The sequence below is a fragment of the Tarenaya hassleriana genome, unplaced genomic scaffold (genome assembly GCF_000463585.1).
Source record: "Tarenaya hassleriana unplaced genomic scaffold, ASM46358v1 Cleome13, whole genome shotgun sequence".
In the NCBI taxonomy this organism is placed as follows: Eukaryota; Viridiplantae; Streptophyta; class Magnoliopsida; order Brassicales; family Cleomaceae; genus Tarenaya; species Tarenaya hassleriana.
In genome coordinates this window covers 762,899-779,621 of record NW_010963495.1, presented here as the reverse complement: position 1 = coordinate 779,621, position 16,723 = coordinate 762,899, and the positions used below count along the sequence as shown (strand labels likewise).

Genomic DNA, 16,723 nt, shown 5'->3' with positions numbered 1-16,723 from the left:
GCTCTTCCGGCGCCAAATCGTTTGTACCACAAACCACCAGGAACCGCTGCCCAACCACCCGACCATTTACCATCACGGGCTCACCGGGAATCTCTCCCGTTCCTTCCCTTACCAACCGGTCACCAACTCCGCCCTGGGCGGCGACATCTCAGGCGTCATCAACGTCAGCGCCGCCAACTGTTGGTCGGTGACGACGGCCGGGTCGCTCGAGCCCGACCCGTGTCTGAGAACCGCGAGGCCAAGTTCTGGACTCGGTAGCTCCGGAATCGGGCTGGAGAAGAAGAGGAAACCTGATAACTCGACAGAACAAATGGTCACACAGGCAAGAACACTCTGTTTTCATATGTACTTTCACAGACTCAGTTTCGTATACTCTTTTTCCGTTCTACGTACTAATCTGTAGGAACCTTGGTTTGATTAGGGTAAAGCGAAGGAAAATCCTAAGGATAAAAAGAAGATGAAGAAGAAAGTGAGTGCAGAAGCATACACCGCGAATCGAAAAGTTGTCAGCAAGTACGAGGAAGATTCGAAAGGTTGTGTTCATGTTCGAGCACGACCAGGACGAGCGACTGACATCCACAGCATAGCAGAGAGAGTAAGAACACCAAAAGGCTTGATTTTTTTTTTCTATTTAGTTAGTCAAAGTGTCGAGCTTTTTGTTCTGAGACCGTGAAATCATGGTTTTCTATTGGTGGGTTTTTTTTTGGTGTAGGTTAAAAGAGAGAAGATTAGAGAGAGGACGAGATATCTTGAATCTTTGGTCCCTGGACTGGACAAAACCCTTGGGAACGCAGAGGCTATTGAGCAGATCATAAGCTATGTTCTGTCGCTTCAGCAACAAGTCCAGGTCTGAACATCAGGAATGAATCTCTGTTTCTCTGAGTATATATATATTCTCTGTGTTCAAAGTATTTCGCCTTTCTCAATATCATATCCGGTTTCTAACATCTAATCTCTGTGAAAACACAGTTCTTGAACATGAAAATCGCCGAGTTGAATCCGAATCCAGACTACAGTGTTGATGACTTTTTGGCCGACGAGGTAAAAAAAAAAATACATCTTGATGCCAAAGTTTGTATTTATACTCGTATACGTCGGGAGTATAGATAGATAGATTTTATAAACCGTGTCAGATTACGTGCATGCATGAGCTTATGATATAGAAGCTTCGTTCCGACATTGAAACCAGGCTTTAACCGAGCTGAGACAGAACAACCCATGCATGACGATGCCAACTTCTGAGGTAGTTAACTCCGGTTACGATCACCTGAATCCAATCCAGCAAGCAGTTCCAGGAACTGGGACGGAGTTCATTTCCAGCTCCCAAGTTGCCGGAACTACGGACAATCTGTCGTGGATGCCCGGCCCACCTTTCAACGAACGTAAGAAATTTTTGTCTTCGTTTCGTTATCATTGTTATTCATTCATTCCTCCTCAGCGTGTACCGATATTTGAATCTTAACGTAACGATTTGTGTGTGTGTGTTTTTGAATTGATTCTTGTGCAGAGTGGTCGAACTCTTTGGGCGTCTGAATCCGATGTGCGGAATCTTTATGAGACACGAACTTGCTGCCCAACCATCCACATGTATGTATCCGTATTTATCGTATTTTGATTATTCATCTGGTGCACAGCTATAAAATATAAAGTTTCTTGTTCGGTTTCATAGAAAGAGACGGACCATGAAGGTAATAACAACCATATATTATAATATTTTGGAATATATATATATATATAGATAATCAGTGACTTAGGATTCAGGTTATGCAGGTTAATTATGCAGAGAACAAGGCAACTCGAACATGGAGAAGAAGTGAGTAATCAAGACAAGGTTTCATGTTTTGAGAAGTTAGAGATCGCTAAATGGGTTTCCATTTTCATTAAGTACTTAAAGTAACGAGAGAAAAGGCAAATAGTTTTTGTCTTTTTAATAAATAAATAAATAAATAAATGTAATATAGAGTTTCCCTGCTCTTTTATATGAATGAGAATCATTAGAGTGTGTTACCAAAAATATTATCCATTTCAACGTTTCCTTTTTCATTGAGCCAATGCACCCATTGATGACAACACGTATTTACACAGTGTTGGACTCACGCTGTTAGTTTGTAAAAATATCGAAACAAAATGTACAACTTAATTACTTACCAATTACATAATTTATTGATTTGTTTAGTCTAATAAACTTTTTTTTTTTTGCGGAATCCACTGAATTTTAGGATTTTGGATTAAAAAAGGGGCGAAAATTTGCAAATTTCATTTACTATAAACAATTTATCTATTAATAAATAAAACCAGCTCTGTACAAAGATATCGATCGAACCAAATCAGATTTCCTTTACAAACGATAAATCTTTTTAAGTTCGAAAAACCAAAATACTAAACCGAGAAGAAAACCGACCGGTTTTCATCGGTTTGTTTTTTTTTTTTTCAAATCAGGGCGTCGTTTTGAAGTAATGTCCCGTGGTGAGAGATCGCAAGGAAAAAAGAAGGTGAAAAATGGAGGAGAATCAGAAGAAGAAGAGCAGAGTGCTGGTGATCGGAGCAACTGGAAGATTGGGACAATGTTTGATCCGATTCAGCGTCGAATCGGGTCACCCGACATTTGCCCTAATCAGAGATTCCACTTTCTCCGATCTCTCCAATTCGGCGAAGATCCGTTCTCTCTCCGATGCTGGTGCCACTCTCCTCAAGGTCTCTCTCTCCCTCTGTAATTACTAAGTAGATAAAGTGTTTAGCAATTGGGTTTGTAGAGGACAGTGTACACTTAGGTTTTATGGTTTTGTTCGAGATTCTACTGTGTTTTTCTGAAGAGTCAATACTAAGATCGAACTGGGTTTTTTGTTTTTGGGGTTTTGCTCAATTTTCATTGCAAAGTTGAGATTTTTTTTTGCGCCTGTGCTCGTTCTAGCCTTTTTTTTTCCAGGTTAATTCGAGAATGACGTTTTTTTCTCCTCTCTCTGTTTTTATTTTGGGGATTTGGGGTTGGGGAAGGGTTCATTGGAGGATGAGGCAAGTTTGGAAGAAGCGGTGAAGAAGGTGGATGTGGTGATATGTGCAATCCCATCAAAACATGTTCTTCAGCAGAAGCTCCTCATCAAAGTCATCGAACAAGCTGCTTCCATCAAGGTCATTTCAATTTCTTCTCTGCTGCAATTCAAACTTCACCCCGTTCCATTTCCCGAGGCTTTGTACTGCAAAGCCATCTCCTTGAAAGGGTTATAAGCAAAATGCGTAACTCATCCGAAATTTGTTTTGAGCCTCAGAAAAAGTTACCGGGTTTTTGGCTCGATCCTTGTGTGAAATTTCATTTGGGTTTGGCCTGGTCTTTGTGTTTGAGGGAATGCGTACATATATCATATTTGGGAGTGTTTTTTGTGGTTGTTGCAGAGGTTTGTTCCATCGGAATTTGGGGCCGACGCAGATAAGATCCAGATATCGGGTTTGGACAACGGTTTCTATGCTAAAAAAGCTGAGATCAGGCGGCTGATAGAATCAAAGGGCATTCCTCATACCTATATTTGCTGCGGATTCTTCATGAGGATCCTACTTCCTTCGCTGGTTCAACCAGGCCTCGACTCTCCTCCTACTGATAAAGTCACAATTTTCGGAGACGGAAACACAACAGGTTTGCACCACTTTGCTTGTATGGGTGGGTGTGGGCCGGGTACCTGATTTTTTCCGCGTACCCAACCTTGGCTTTAGCCCCCTTAGATATCTCGTTCGATGTACCAATCTCGGCCTCGCGAGGACTGGGTAGCCGGGCTTTGGGTATCCAGCCAGTGACAAAAGGCCGAAAGGGTTGAGGCAAGAGCGGTCAGCGAGGCGAAGGGGCGGAAACATACCTGGTTTGAGCGAGACGCGACAAAGCCTAAGCGCAGCAAGGCAGCGAAATTGCCCTCGTCTTTCAAAGCCTGGGGAGTCGAACGAATCCCCAATTTCTGATTTGAGAAAAAAATACTCAAATATAGAAAGAGCCTTGAGTCTTCCCCTCGCCGCTCTTAATCACTCTTCGCCCTCTCGCCTCTAGAAATTGCGCTCTCGCCGACTCACTCCTCTCTCCCCCTCGGGATACGGGTAATTGGTTAACAAAACTTGAGTTCGAACCTGCAGTTCAGGTTTTCACCTGTTAAGGACCCAATCTCGTATTTGCAGCGACTTGGATTCCGAATATTGGATACCCATGAGACAGATACCCTTAAGCTCCGCGGGTTCCAGTACCCATGTCCAGCCCAATTTGCTCGCACTGAACTTTTCCTCAACATGCCCTCTTTATATGTATATTGAATCTTTTTTTTTTCATGTTGGCTCTTTCGGATTAGGAATTTTCGTGAAGGACGTTGATGTAGCGGCATTTACAATAAGCACGATCGACGATCCTCGGACACTGAACAAAACACTGTACCTCAGACCGCCCGGAAACGTTTGCTCCCTCCACAACCTCGTCGACTTGTGGGAGCACAAGATCGGGAAGAAGTTAAACAAGACTTATGTTCCTGAAGACAAACTTCTGGCGATTATCAAAGGTCTCCTTATATAACATTTTAACACACTTTCAAACTGTCAGATTTGCCAGAAAGAAATGAACTCACAAATCTTTGTTTCCCCCTAATGCAGGAACGCCATATCCGGAAAACATGGATCACGTGTTCATATATTCGGTCTTTGTCAAAGGAGATCACACCTACTTCGACATCGAGTCTTCAGGCGGAGTGAATGGTACGGAGCTTTACCCTAGCGTCAGATACACAACTGTTTCCGAGTTTCTAGACTCTCTTCTGTAATACAGAGCTGCGGACCTGCAATATCAATCTCTTTGATATAATACCTGCTCATGTTAACCATAATGTTTTATCGAATTGAACTGTATCACCTCTGAGAACATGGGACTTGTTAAGCGATAAGATGCTTACATCCAAGGGAAAATAAATGGAATGGCTTTGTGTAGTATCTCTATGACATTTCGGTCCCATAGATCTATTCTAATATCATTTCTCCCACAACTGACCACAAATCTGTTCCGAGGGTACATGTTTAAAGGGATAAGGAATACAGATGAATCCATGTACCGTCAATACTGCTGCATATATGCTTTAGTCTGCACGGCTACCGCTGCTGCGGCCACTTCCTGAGGACTTTTTACCTCCATATTTCTGTTTGACAACGACAAGGATTTAAGATCGATAGAGAAATATATAGAATTGTGATGCAAACAGATTATACGGGTAGGTGAGACTTACTTGTTTTCCTAAGCTGAATGGGATGTATTTGTATTTGATCATGTGAGTGATTTGACGCCTCATTGTCAGAACGAACAGAACGATCCAGTAGCAGAGTAGAATAGGCCAGAAGACTGGGACGTCGAAGAAGGAGAAGAATGTCATGACAAATGCTATGCAGAATGCTTTGGTCATGGAGTACCTGTCATCAGAGTTGTTCATCACAGACAGTCAGGCACATGTAGTTGCTAAGGATATGTAATCACACATCATATATACACCTGAAGGATCAGATACTTTTCCTAAGGACAAGAACAAGCTGATATTGCTTCGGGATTCCTTCTACGATGTAATAACAGTTAAGGCAAACACCTAACTCTCTGCACTAAACCAGTTCTCAGGCGTATCACTTATCATGCCGTTTATGAATCATTCTTACCAGTCTTGGTATTCTAACTGGAAATCAATCTACGGCAAGCATGGAACAGCAGAAACCAGAATGGCTCAATAGCAGTCCAGTCAATGCAAATACGACTCACGCATAACATATGACTATAACAGTCCAATAGATATAGCATACATATGGATCACGGGTCAAAAAATTACCAGAACTTGAACTCTGGAAGGCGACGGATAAACGGCTTGAAGTCATCTGAGCCTTTTGTTGGCAGCAAGGGACCATCCGAAGGTTCAAGCTCGGGATCAACAAGTGGCGATAAAAATCCAATCAGCAGATTGAGAATATAGATTCCCAGCGCATAGGAAATAATGTAGAACCCTTGAACATAGTAAACCCTCAAACAGTAAATGGCCGCTATCACAAGAGTCCCGATCCACCTGTAGACTGCGTAAGGAGTAGTTTTGTCTAAGTAATACTGATACAACCTCCATGCCTCATGCGCCTGCTGTTGCACAGGTGATGCCATAGAAGCAGCTTCGCCTCCAACTCCCTCCATCTCCTATGCTATCGAGAAACCAAAAAATTCAAGAAGATGGCCAAGTCAATTCAATGAACCATCAAATTTCACTGGTAGGCACTAAAACCAATCTAGCTTTAATAGTTCATCCACTTACAATGGCAAGTTAGTAATCACGGCCACATGATAATTTCCAATATTCATAGACCGATTAAACGTGTAGCTAAAACAAACCATTATTTGTGATTCACCAGAAGTAAGCTAACACGACATTCATACACTCTCCATGAGAACCATTAGCATTGTGTTCAGCATCTTGCGTACTAGAACGGTCTACCGCAAACTTCTTCATGAGCAGATTCGAAATTTTACTCCCTGCTTCCTCTTTTTTGGAAACCAAGAAGAAAAATCAGGGCTAAGAAACATGCAAACAAGAGATAAACTATACCCAATGCATGAGAACCCTAAATTTCACATAGCAATCATAAATCCCAGGAAACTCAATGTAGGGATAGCAAAAAAAAAACTAAACAAACGTAGCTCAAAGATGCCATAGCCGACACAGACTAAGACAGTAACTAAATGACCAGCACAGAAAACGAAAATCGATGGATCAAATCACGAGGAAGCGTGAGGGTGAGTCCAGCCAAAACGGAAAACGAAGCGTCGAGAATAAACAAGATAAAAACACGATATTAGGGTTAACCGGCTCAGGAAGACGAGAAGCTGACCTGAGAAGACCTAGCGTTTCGTGAAGCTATGGAGATGGCGCGAATTGGAGTACGAAGGCGAGCAGATCGATCTGATGTGAGAACCGACGGAGGAAGAAGAAATGAGGGATGAGTGATATATTTGGGAATTTATTCCAAACAGATCACTATATTTATTTGATTATTCTACTTTGACCCCAAAAGTTTAATATTTTATTTTAAAACCTTGATCCATTGATAAGATTTCATATATAGGAGAGGGGAAAAAACACTTAAATCTCTTAAATTTTGGTGTAATCCCTCATTAATTGAATTTATCTTTAGAAAAAAATTATTGTATTCATCTTTGAAGTGATATCAGTATATTTTATAAATCAAAATGGGGAATAATTGTTGTAATATGGATTTAAGTTTTGGTTTTTGTTTATTAAATCACCTAGTTTTATAAATCAAACATGACATCCTACATGTCGGGCGTGAAATATACACGTGCGGTTACGGTTTACTTGAAACAAACCAATGGTTTAATCGAGTACTTCCCTTTTACTCAAAACCAAATATACATATCTAATTCGATACAAAATTAATATACATTAAAATAATTCAAATTCAGAATAATCAGAAAAAAACTGAACTAGAATTTGTAATTTCTTTAGAAAATGAACCGATAAAATCTAATCCCGAACAAGAACTGAATATAAGCGAATAAATATGTTAATGAAACATATATTATTTTTCTAAAAAAAAATGAAAATAAGCAAATCAAGTTGAAGGTTTATTTCTCGCCTCTAATAATATTTCATGGATCAATGTATTAAACGAATAAAGAAGAAATCAAACCCATCAAAACATGTGGAGCCCAACCCTTAAAACTCTCTGACCCAATGGGTCGCGTTGGGCCGGGTTCTCTACATCGAAAGGGCTGCTTCCTACGCTATAGGACTCCCTGCTATCCTTCGGATACGCTAACTAGATAAACCTCCGATCCGGAAGAAGTCTTTGTATATAGATCATATAAATTCAAAAATTATCTCACTCTCCACCAGTTAGGAATCGAACACTCAACCTCAAAGTGGAGTTACCTCCTACCCCAAACTTATCAATCGCCCACGATCTGTTGGATAATTTTATTTATTTAATTGTTATCTACTTAATTTAAATATGTCTTTGTATTTATTTTAAACATGCTGACAGATAATCTAGATACTGATTCATATAAGGAATTCAATAATTTTGAAAGTATAATATATATATATATATATTATGATCAATCTAAAATTTTAAAATGATTATAATAAGTATTATTATTATTATGTGTGTGTATATATATGCTAATGTAGACTGCCATACAAAAAATAATTCGAATCTTACGTTGAAAATCGACCTACTCAATTTTTTGATACAAGAAAACATCAAATTAATAAATAAATATACACAACATAATAGAATTTAATTCGTTAGATGCCACTAAGAACAACTTTTAAATAAGGGGGAAAACACACACATCGGTGATGAATGATGAGGGGGAGATCCAAAAAAGGAGGCTCCGATTACATTATTAAAGGAACACAAGCAAAGCAGGTCCCTTAGGGTTCCTCGGATCAAGGCACAGACAAGACCACGTCACGTGATTCTTTTTTTCGATTTCCTTTTTTTATATTTGTATTTTTTTTAATATGCCTACTGCCTAGGCGGTCCAATTGTAAATTACATTTCCAATGAAACAGAGTGTAGTAATTGACAACAAAATAGGAAAAAAAAATATTAGAAGAATTTATAATATCATGTCAAATAGAGACTATACAAAATTGAAAATTTGCAGATCATTTATAATATCATATCTCAAATACCAATTTTTGTACATTATTAATAAAGAACATAAATTAAAAAAAAATGTCTTTGACTCAAATTACGAACCTTTTTAATATAAATTATGTTGTAATAAAAGTATATTCTATAATTTAAATCAATTATATAGTTTGAAAATAAAATTCTAATAAAAATTGAAAACGTTTATATTTGTATATTTATGATTATGCAGTGAATATTCGGATATTAACCACTTAATTTTTTCGATAATTTTGTGGCATTTGTGAAGAGATATGATCAAAGTGAAAGTGCAAGACGAGAGAGAAGACGTGAGCCATAAACGCATAACGAAGAAGAAAATATGGCACATAGTGGGACACGTCCAATTTGTCTTTTCCCCCCAACACTCGACACGTCAAATGAAAACAATATTAAATGTATTTTTCATCATAAAGATATATACGTATTTTAAATATTCAATAATTCGATGATCGAGAAATTGAATACGAGGTTATAGTTTCAGCTTTGGAGATATTTGAGTTGTATATTCTTACAAAGACACGATCTTTTCTCTGAAGCATTTCCTTTTTTTTTGGTGAAAAGCAAACCTCGTCTCGTCTTATCACTCTCTTTCATCGGACTCTCTCCTTCCACGTATCCGCCATTGATCTCTCCCTCCCTCTCTCTCTCTCTCTGTCGGTTGTGTTCACTTTTCTCGCCGTCGGGCTTCTTCGTTATTCTGAGTTTGTGTGAAGAGTGAGTCTTTTATGATCTTATAACCTGTTTCTTCTTGCATCGGTGGGTATAAATCTCTGTACTTTTCGCTATATTTACATAAAATGATGCGGCTTGTGGTATTATCTTATAATCTGTTTCTTCTGGGTTTTGTATTTTGCGTTTAGCAAAGTTCTGGGCTTTTTTCATTCTTTGCACCAAGATTTGAATTCGTTAAGCGATTGATGGAGTTACTAATTAGTGACACTGTTATAGATTAATGTTTTTCATGATGAAATTTTGATCTAAACGTCTCCGATTTGCTCGATTCCTGAAGGGTTTGGCTGTATTGGAATCGAAGAACATGAACTCTGGAAAATTTTCGCCTTTTTCGGTGTTCTACTAAGCCCTTGATTTGATTTTGTCGTGATTTTTGGATGAAATACTTTATGGGTTTTACATTTAATGCGATAGAGCTGAAAAAATATGTGAAAGATCCCATTTTTCATGCTTGAATTGTTGTTTCTCTGTTGATTCACAGGCCATGTACTGATTAGGACTATGTAGAAAGCTATTCTGGTTCCAGACAAGAAGGTCTGTAGTGAAGGTACAATGTCTGAACAGGTTATGGGTTTGGATAAGGATAACATTGGAACGGGCAAGAATGCTGTCCATGCTTATGAATCCTCCTGGTTGGCTCGTTGGACCAAGCCTGGTGTTGAGGCGCCCAAACCGAGTGAGAATCGTTTATCCCTCAAGGAAGATGGCAAATGTTCTAAGGAATCCTCAGTGATTGGTCCTGAAATTGTAGTTGTTGAAGCTGAAGAGAATCTTGGAAGAGAACATGGCAATGAAGCTACAAGGATTGTACAAAGCACAATGTGGACTGGGTTTCAAACTTTTCTGAGAAAGGAGACTACAGTGTCTTTCCATGAAGGTGAGGGCTCGAGCTCTAAGGCTATGCCCTTCAGAAGGGCGTCCTGGGTTCATCCACAACGGAGAAACGCTTTACTGGAACCGAGCTTTGAGCAGAAAGAAGTATTCAGTTCAAATCACAGTCCTCACATTCCCGGGCAAGTGAAGAGTACACGAAACCCACTCGACTTGATCAGTCCAATGAAAATTTACACGGCAGTTGATTCGGTTGACGGAATTTCCAGAGAGCCTTATAGTTTGTCTCAGGCAACCAGTACCCGACACATCCTCCTTACTAAGAGGACTGGTCTTAATTTGTCAGAAGAAGACGGTCAACTGTTAAGAGATTCGAGAGTTTCCATGAAACTGAAAAGGAAAATGTTTGGTGGGTTTCTTGATATATTTCCTAATCTTGATCTCCACCATCGAGGAGTGGGGTTGAAATCTCTGAAAAGCTCGAAAGACTGTGAAGAAGGGTCGAAAAGAATTGGCGAAGTTAAAAGTTCTGCAGTTTGTGCAAGAAAGGGATCATCATTGGCTGAGACTGGTACCTTGGAGATGGATAATTTCCAAAGGATTCGCCTTTCTGGTAAATACTAAGAATGTAGATTGAATTCTTAACTCTTAAGCTACACAGTTACAGTCTTTCGTTTCTTGATTCACTACCGAGTCATCGTAAACTGGTTTTCCTTCTTCTTGGCAGGCTCCACTTCTCCATTGTCCCCAAAGGTAGTGTTCTCTTTGCAAGTCTCTCTTATTCGTAAGGCTAGAATTTCTATATTCCACGGGATTGATGAAGCCAAATACCCGCAAGCATATATCGAATTCTGTTAATGGAGTGGCTTTATCTTGTATATTCTCATACACTGTCTCTTCCACGGATAACAAAGTCCGGAGCTTTAACCTGTCTGGTCTCGAGAATTTTGCAGGGTCAAGGAAGAAAAATGCAATCGCCAGTTCCACGGGTCGAAATACCTGACATGAACCAAGAACCACCTGTGATTCCAAATGGGGAGAAATCAGTGTGTAGCCATGGACGAGAGACAAGCACCTCGGAGACTCAAACCATGAAAGTGGAACACTTTCTTTCCAACACCGAGTTACCGAAACAGGGAAAGCGTGTACTGTCAGACCCTGAACCTTGCAGCTTATGGGTCAAACGCCTCAAGACGAGTCCTTCAGCATCGAAAGGCGAGAAGGTGAATGATTTCTTCCACAGAATCATGAAACGTGGAATGGTCAATCCTGAGACAAGAAATGAAGAACCTTCAACATCTGAATTCAAGAACAGGAAGGTAGGTGGGGAGGAGATAACACTTCAGCACCCATGGATTCAGAGATGGTGTAAGAACAGTGGTGTGAAATCTCATATAGCAGCTGGGCAAGAAGCTAAATGTGAACCGAACACGAATACGAATGCCTCAAAGGAAATAGAGAAGGAGCAATTTCCGGGTATTGCAGCCATGGCATTGATGGGGAAAGCGCTGATCGGGTTGAGCCCGTCGGGTCTGAGAAAGAGCGGATCTTTGGTCATCTGGAATACTTCGGATTCAAGGTAAAGGCTTAAACGCTGATCTTGCAGCTGAATCTGGAAGCTTTCCCAGATGAACATGCTCAACAATCCAGTGAAAGGGAGATCATGACACGAGATACGAGCTAAAAGACAGGTTCTACTGTTCTTAGTTTGATCAAGTAGGAGGAGCCTGTAAGAATTTTGACAGTTTTCCTTTTTAACTCAGCCTACTTTGTGGTGTGTGTTTTTATGGTGGGTGGAAGCCATCCTGGCTTTTTTTGTATAAGTACGTCGCTTGCAATGTTGGGATACACTTTGCGAGATGTTAAAGTCACAGTTCTCTTCTACATGAGAAGAACAAAACTGGAGATTGTCCTCAAACGATTCCAGATAACTAAGTTTTCTTTTCTGATGTATCCGGTTTCAGTTTTGCCCTTTCGCGTTTCCGGTTTTTCAGTGACAATACCGGGTCTTGGTCTGATGGGGATCAGGTACTCGAGTTTCGGATACTCCGGGTATGGCCAGAGCTCGGGTACCCAACTGGTGAGACCAATAAAAGGTTTAGAACCAACAATCTTTGTTGGGATGAAAAGGGCATGTAGACTTGTAAATAAAGAAAAGCATTGGAGAAAAGTCTACAGATTCAAAGAAAAAAAAATGACCATCATCATCATCTAAACACACGAGTCATGACCTCAGAGATACATTAGACAAACCAGAAATAGATCAAGAAAACAAAAGAGAAGGAGACTAGTTGTGCGTGGCCCTGGTGTAGATCTGCTGGCTTGAATGAGCAGACACCATCCTGATCGATCCTCGAGACATCAGTTCTCTTATCGCTTTCCTCGCAAGCGATCCGTTGATCTGAAACTCGACAAATTGTGGGATGAAACGAGTGGAAGATCATATATATAACGAGTTGGTAAAGTCAAAATGATTGAATAGACCTTACGGCTCAACAAATGGTGAAGAATCACAAAATATTCAAACCCTGTTCCCCAAACTATCACTACAGAACCAGTTACAGCTACCGAGATCCTAATCCAGAATCATCTAGCGGAGTTTTCAATGATAAAACCAAAACACAAACACTGCACACAAGGGATTGCAAATGAAAGCATGCCTAATTTCGGTAACAAAAAAGATCCAAACTTTATTGGTGAGTCGTCTAAAGTCCAATGGAGACCCACCTAAATTAGTGGCGGATAAGCACAAAATGGTAGAGTTTTTTGTTCACAAATTATCCCTAAGAACCCAATTACAGCTAATGTAATCCTAATCCCACATCATTGAGCAGACAGATTAATGTTTAAACCAAAACAACAACTATCATGTACTAAAAAAGATCCAAACTTTAACATCGAACGAGAAGAATATAAGTACCCTCAAACGGTCAGAGAGAATAGAAGGAGTGATCAGTTTGAACTTTGGAGCCTCAGACAAAAGCTTGTCGTAAGTTGCCTGATCAAACAGAACCATGTTGTTCACCTTCTCCTTTTGCTTTCCCTTGCTCCACTTCTGTTCATACAAAATAACGAAAATATCGAAACCAAAAACCACAGATTTCCATAAGAAACAGCAAGAGAAGCAAATCCCAGCTATACCCAGATCAAATCAGGCAGCATTACACGATTGAAAACTATTCACAGCCAATATATTATGTAAATGCGAAACAAGAGTTAGGGTTTGAGGGAGTGACCTTCTTCTTCTGCTTGCCTCCGCCGGATTTAGCGGGCTTAGATGATGGCGGCGGAGCTTTGTCCTTCTTCGGTGCCTGTAGTCAAGCACACAAAACCCTAATTAGATCAACGCGCAGAGAGAGAGAGAGAGCGCGAGCGCGAGAGCGAGAGAGAGAGCACCCACCATTGGTTCTGTGAGAGGAGCGGCGCGAAACGATGACGAAGCTCAAACCAGGATACAAAAACCCTAAAGCTTTTGTAGCCTGCTGAGAATGTTTTCTTTTAACAGGCTTTTATTGTTTTTATATAAAGGGCCTATAAAATTAGATATTTATGAAAACACCATACACTTTATTCAAACATCTAAAACCACCCCTACATTTCGATATGACGGTAAGCGCCCCGTCTTTCTCGCGGTTCAGTCCCCCACCATGATTAATCACACCATGTCCACATCTGGTCTACTTCATCAATCGCTAAAGCATGTCTTTTGGTGCATTCCTTGACGTGGCAGTGAAGTTCTTGAAGGAACGAACATAAGGCAGCAAGTTAATTTTCTAACTTCTAAGTACAGCATGCATTAGTTATATATCTTTCAAAATATTTTCACACGAAAGGTTCAGTGTAACAAGCATTAGGATTAAACCACGTCAAGTGTTCAACAGCATAACCGTTTCGATCACAGTCTAAAAGGATCAAGCCCTTCATGGATTCTACAGTGTCTTGGTTGAAAGCAGTTTGAACCAAATTCCAAAACTTTTGAATCAAGAATTCAGAAGCACATTCAACAAGAAAAGATAAAAAAAAACACATGACAAGGGATGTAAAAAGGAAACTAGTTGTGGGTTGCCCTGGTGTAGATCTGCTGGCTCGAGTGAGCAGAGACCATCCTTATCGATCCCCTAGCCATCAACTCTCTGATCGCTTTCCTAGCGAGTGATCCGTTGATCTGAAAAACGTGAGAATGTGTCAGGAAACTGGTGAATCTCAATGGGTTATAGAAAGGAATCAAGATCCGGATCAATCATTTTCTTGAGCATATCAAACTTGATAGACACTAAAAAAAGCACGAAAAGGTAATTCAACAGGAAGTTTCAGAAGTGCCCAAGTATACTCATATTTCAGAAGTCTCTAAACCCTAAACCCATCACAAATCAGCGAGTTATTCTGATATCCAACATGACATAAACTCGAGCAGTTCATGGTTGATTTTGGAAAGTATTTCTGTAGGGGACTAATTAGAATCCTCAAGATCCTGATCTCAAATAGCTGACTTATCAACACTACAGCCAACACAATAAGAATCAAAGTTATGAAATTTGGATTTCTAAAACCAGAATAGGCAAGTAGACCCTTCACTGTTAACTTGAATGCCAATGATCAAGTTTGGAAATAGTAACCCGACATTGTCTAACACCGATCCAAACTAAATACCAAAACACTTCTAACCCGACGATCATATGGAATAAGACTTGATAAAAACAGAAACAAAATCCAAATCGAAGAATTTTGAATAAAAGATGGAAACTTTCAAACAGAAAGAGCAAAAGAAATGTACCCTCAAACGATCAGAGAGAATAGAAGGAGTGATCAATTTGAACTTGGGAGCTTCAGACAGAAGCTTGTCGTAAGTTGCCTGATCGAACAGAACCATATTGTTCACCTTCTCCTTCTGTTTTCCCTTGCTCCACTTCTGTTCAAACAAAACGACGAAACCAAAACCCACAGATTCCGTAAGAAACTGAAATAAAAAGCGAATCAGGCCTAAACCCAGATCAAATTAACCCATGCACATGTTTTTACTCCGATCCATATACAAACGAGACATAAGCGTAAGGATTTAAGAAAGCGACCTTCTTCTTTTGCTTGCCTCCGCCGGATTTAGCGGGTTTAGATGACGGCGGGGGAGCTTTGTCCTTCTTCGGTGCCTGGTATCACGCACAAAAACCCTAATTAGATAACAGAAATAGAGATGAATTGGGAGAGAGAGAGAGCACTCACCATTGGAACTGGACGCGAGAGAGAGGAGAGGAGAGGAGAGCAGCGGCGCACTCGCAGGAAGAAAACTGGAATTGAGAAAAACCCTAGAGGGTAAAGGCCCTGTCTTTTTAATCAGAGGCCCGTTAAGATTTCGACCCAAAGGCCCGAAACGATTGGTGACGTGTTTATAGATTATTATGAAAACCTAGAAAACCCAATAAAATTCAAATTCAAATTATTTTTTTACTGCGGTTCAAACAAACTTTTTATTTATTTATTATTATCCAACCAATCATTATTCGTATTCAATCCAAAAAATAAACAAAATCCAAACCGATATCCGTTTCCACTAACTTTTTTTTTTGATAACGGATAAACCTCCGACTCGACATATCCACTAACTTGGTATGAAACCTTGGTTAATTTCATTTTTTCCTCGTAATTAATTTAAAGTTTTTTGTTACGTTTTAGGTTTTATATATTTTTATCATTTTAATTTTTTAGTAATGGTATTTATTTAATAATATTGTTAGAAAAAACAGAAAATAATTTTTTTTTTGTTGAAATTGTATTTTCTAAATTATAAATGCGCAAAAAAAACTTCTTTTTAGACTAATAAAGGGCGGTTTGTACTAACAGAAAGCATGCTGAGATTCACAAGCATAATGACGAGACACACATTCTTCTAATAAGTTTTTCCCCCAAAATTACTGAGTAAATATTTATTTTTGGTTGGGGTTCTTCAAGTGTGCAAATCGTCCATAAATTAAACAGTGGACGAAAAGGTGCATTATTTAGGGATCAATAGGCTATAATACGATTTATGTCTCTTTTTATTTTGTTTTTCTCTAACTGCTTATTATTGATAGCGGATTTTTTTTTATAAATATTCCACTTTTAATATTTGATAGCGGATAGCGAGTTTAAGAACGCATGCGTTTGATTTGTATTAAAATAAATTCAGATACAAACTGCTTATTATTGAACGAATCAGATATATCTAATTTGAATTAGATATAAATATTATCCAAAAATAAGAAAAAGCGATGAAGTTTATTGCTTTATCTTGAAAGGTCAGGTGGGGTAAAAAAAAAAAAAAAGAGATTTGAGAATAATGGGAAAAAGAAATGTAAAAAAAGGCATATAAAGTTCTGAGTGTCTCTGTCTCCGCTTATGTCTTAGTGAAGAAGGAAGTTACTTTCCATTGTGTTACGTATCTGCCACGTGGATTTCCCATTTCTCTCGAAAATTAAGAATCGTCGTTTAA

At 39.3% G+C, this 16,723-nt stretch overlaps 6 protein-coding genes and 1 long non-coding RNA gene across 10 annotated transcripts; 4 read left to right on the top strand and 3 right to left on the bottom strand.

Annotated features, from left to right (window-relative positions):
• Window positions 1-13: 13 nt before the first annotated feature.
• On the top strand, window positions 14-1,963 carry LOC104807312 (transcription factor bHLH63). The gene is made up of 7 exons (XM_010532529.1): window positions 14-322; window positions 422-595; window positions 713-847; window positions 970-1,041; window positions 1,190-1,382; window positions 1,508-1,587; window positions 1,771-1,963. Exons 1-6 carry the CDS (start codon window positions 311-313, stop codon window positions 1,531-1,533), a joined length of 612 nt encoding a protein of 203 aa, XP_010530831.1. The 5' UTR covers window positions 14-310; the 3' UTR covers window positions 1,534-1,587; window positions 1,771-1,963.
• Window positions 1,964-2,456: 493 nt separating this feature from the next.
• LOC104807310 (probable pinoresinol-lariciresinol reductase 3) lies at window positions 2,457-4,950 on the top strand. The gene is made up of 5 exons (XM_010532525.1): window positions 2,457-2,694; window positions 2,995-3,129; window positions 3,391-3,628; window positions 4,323-4,526; window positions 4,618-4,950. Exons 1-5 carry the CDS (start codon window positions 2,500-2,502, stop codon window positions 4,782-4,784), a joined length of 939 nt encoding a protein of 312 aa, XP_010530827.1. The 5' UTR covers window positions 2,457-2,499; the 3' UTR covers window positions 4,785-4,950.
• Window positions 3,635-4,302, top strand: LOC104807309. The gene is made up of 2 exons (XR_770742.1): window positions 3,635-4,077; window positions 4,156-4,302. It is a non-coding gene; the product is annotated as an uncharacterized LOC104807309 (long non-coding RNA).
• On the bottom strand, window positions 4,494-6,967 carry LOC104807311 (protein RER1A-like). Of its 3 annotated transcripts, XM_010532527.1 has the most exons (5): window positions 6,868-6,967; window positions 5,826-6,183; window positions 5,241-5,421; window positions 5,070-5,153; window positions 4,494-4,799 (listed from the first exon to the last, which is right to left on the bottom strand). In XM_010532527.1, the coding sequence occupies exons 2-4, from the start codon at window positions 6,173-6,175 to the stop codon at window positions 5,094-5,096; spliced, it is 591 nt and encodes a 196-aa protein (XP_010530829.1). In that variant the 5' UTR covers window positions 6,176-6,183; window positions 6,868-6,967; the 3' UTR covers window positions 4,494-4,799; window positions 5,070-5,093. The 3 variants fall into 3 exon arrangements, with proteins under 3 accessions (XP_010530829.1, XP_010530828.1, XP_010530830.1); XM_010532526.1 differs by lacking the exon at window positions 4,494-4,799 and having other exon boundaries at window positions 4,875-5,153; XM_010532528.1 differs by lacking the exon at window positions 4,494-4,799 and having other exon boundaries at window positions 4,875-5,153; window positions 5,826-6,178.
• A 2,218-nt stretch (window positions 6,968-9,185) lies between these two features.
• LOC104807308 (F-box protein At2g16365-like) lies at window positions 9,186-12,213 on the top strand. Of its 2 annotated transcripts, none has more exons than XM_010532523.2 (4): window positions 9,186-9,453; window positions 9,911-10,873; window positions 10,988-11,013; window positions 11,214-12,213. In XM_010532523.2, the coding sequence occupies exons 2-4, from the start codon at window positions 9,982-9,984 to the stop codon at window positions 11,841-11,843; spliced, it is 1,548 nt and encodes a 515-aa protein (XP_010530825.1). In that variant the 5' UTR covers window positions 9,186-9,453; window positions 9,911-9,981; the 3' UTR covers window positions 11,844-12,213. The 2 variants fall into 2 exon arrangements, with proteins under 2 accessions (XP_010530825.1, XP_010530826.1); XM_010532524.2 differs by having other exon boundaries at window positions 9,187-9,411.
• A 183-nt stretch (window positions 12,214-12,396) lies between these two features.
• LOC104807307 (40S ribosomal protein S25-3-like) lies at window positions 12,397-13,770 on the bottom strand. Its single transcript, XM_010532522.2, has 4 exons — window positions 13,661-13,770; window positions 13,497-13,571; window positions 13,181-13,315; window positions 12,397-12,661 (listed from the first exon to the last, which is right to left on the bottom strand). The coding sequence occupies exons 1-4, from the start codon at window positions 13,661-13,663 to the stop codon at window positions 12,548-12,550; spliced, it is 327 nt and encodes a 108-aa protein (XP_010530824.1). The 5' UTR covers window positions 13,664-13,770; the 3' UTR covers window positions 12,397-12,547.
• A 324-nt stretch (window positions 13,771-14,094) lies between these two features.
• On the bottom strand, window positions 14,095-15,577 carry LOC104807306 (40S ribosomal protein S25-3). The gene is made up of 4 exons (XM_010532521.1): window positions 15,478-15,577; window positions 15,330-15,404; window positions 15,035-15,169; window positions 14,095-14,425 (listed from the first exon to the last, which is right to left on the bottom strand). Exons 1-4 carry the CDS (start codon window positions 15,478-15,480, stop codon window positions 14,312-14,314), a joined length of 327 nt encoding a protein of 108 aa, XP_010530823.1. The 5' UTR covers window positions 15,481-15,577; the 3' UTR covers window positions 14,095-14,311.
• Between the last annotated feature and the right edge of the window lie 1,146 nt (window positions 15,578-16,723).

Coding starts and splice junctions, on each gene's coding strand:
- LOC104807312 (XM_010532529.1), top strand. Junction 1,042..1,189: donor ATGACTTTTTGGCCGACGAG/GTAAAAAAAAAA, acceptor CATTGAAACCAG/GCTTTAACCGAGCTGAGACA. Junction 1,383..1,507: donor CGGCCCACCTTTCAACGAAC/GTAAGAAATTTT, acceptor ATTCTTGTGCAG/AGTGGTCGAACTCTTTGGGC.
- LOC104807310 (XM_010532525.1), top strand. CDS start 2,500: ATGGAGGAGAATCAGAAGAAGAAGAGCAGAGTGCTGGTGATCGGAGCA. Junction 2,695..2,994: donor CTGGTGCCACTCTCCTCAAG/GTCTCTCTCTCC, acceptor GGGTTGGGGAAG/GGTTCATTGGAGGATGAGGC. Junction 4,527..4,617: donor ACTTCTGGCGATTATCAAAG/GTCTCCTTATAT, acceptor CCCCTAATGCAG/GAACGCCATATCCGGAAAAC.
- LOC104807311 (XM_010532527.1), bottom strand. CDS start 6,175: ATGGAGGGAGTTGGAGGCGAAGCTGCTTCTATGGCATCACCTGTGCAA. Junction 5,422..5,825: donor CTTCCAGAGTTCAAGTTCTG/GTAATTTTTTGA, acceptor CTCTGATGACAG/GTACTCCATGACCAAAGCAT. Junction 5,154..5,240: donor CATTCAGCTTAGGAAAACAA/GTAAGTCTCACC, acceptor GTTGTCAAACAG/AAATATGGAGGTAAAAAGTC.
- LOC104807308 (XM_010532523.2), top strand. CDS start 9,982: ATGTCTGAACAGGTTATGGGTTTGGATAAGGATAACATTGGAACGGGC. Junction 10,874..10,987: donor CCAAAGGATTCGCCTTTCTG/GTAAATACTAAG, acceptor TCTTCTTGGCAG/GCTCCACTTCTCCATTGTCC. Junction 11,014..11,213: donor CTTCTCCATTGTCCCCAAAG/GTAGTGTTCTCT, acceptor AGAATTTTGCAG/GGTCAAGGAAGAAAAATGCA.
- LOC104807307 (XM_010532522.2), bottom strand. Junction 13,316..13,496: donor GAGGCAAGCAGAAGAAGAAG/GTCACTCCCTCA, acceptor TTGTATGAACAG/AAGTGGAGCAAGGGAAAGCA. Junction 12,662..13,180: donor TTCTCTCTGACCGTTTGAGG/GTACTTATATTC, acceptor GTCGAGTTTCAG/ATCAACGGATCGCTTGCGAG.
- LOC104807306 (XM_010532521.1), bottom strand. Junction 15,170..15,329: donor GAGGCAAGCAAAAGAAGAAG/GTCGCTTTCTTA, acceptor TTGTTTGAACAG/AAGTGGAGCAAGGGAAAACA. Junction 14,426..15,034: donor TTCTCTCTGATCGTTTGAGG/GTACATTTCTTT, acceptor CACGTTTTTCAG/ATCAACGGATCACTCGCTAG.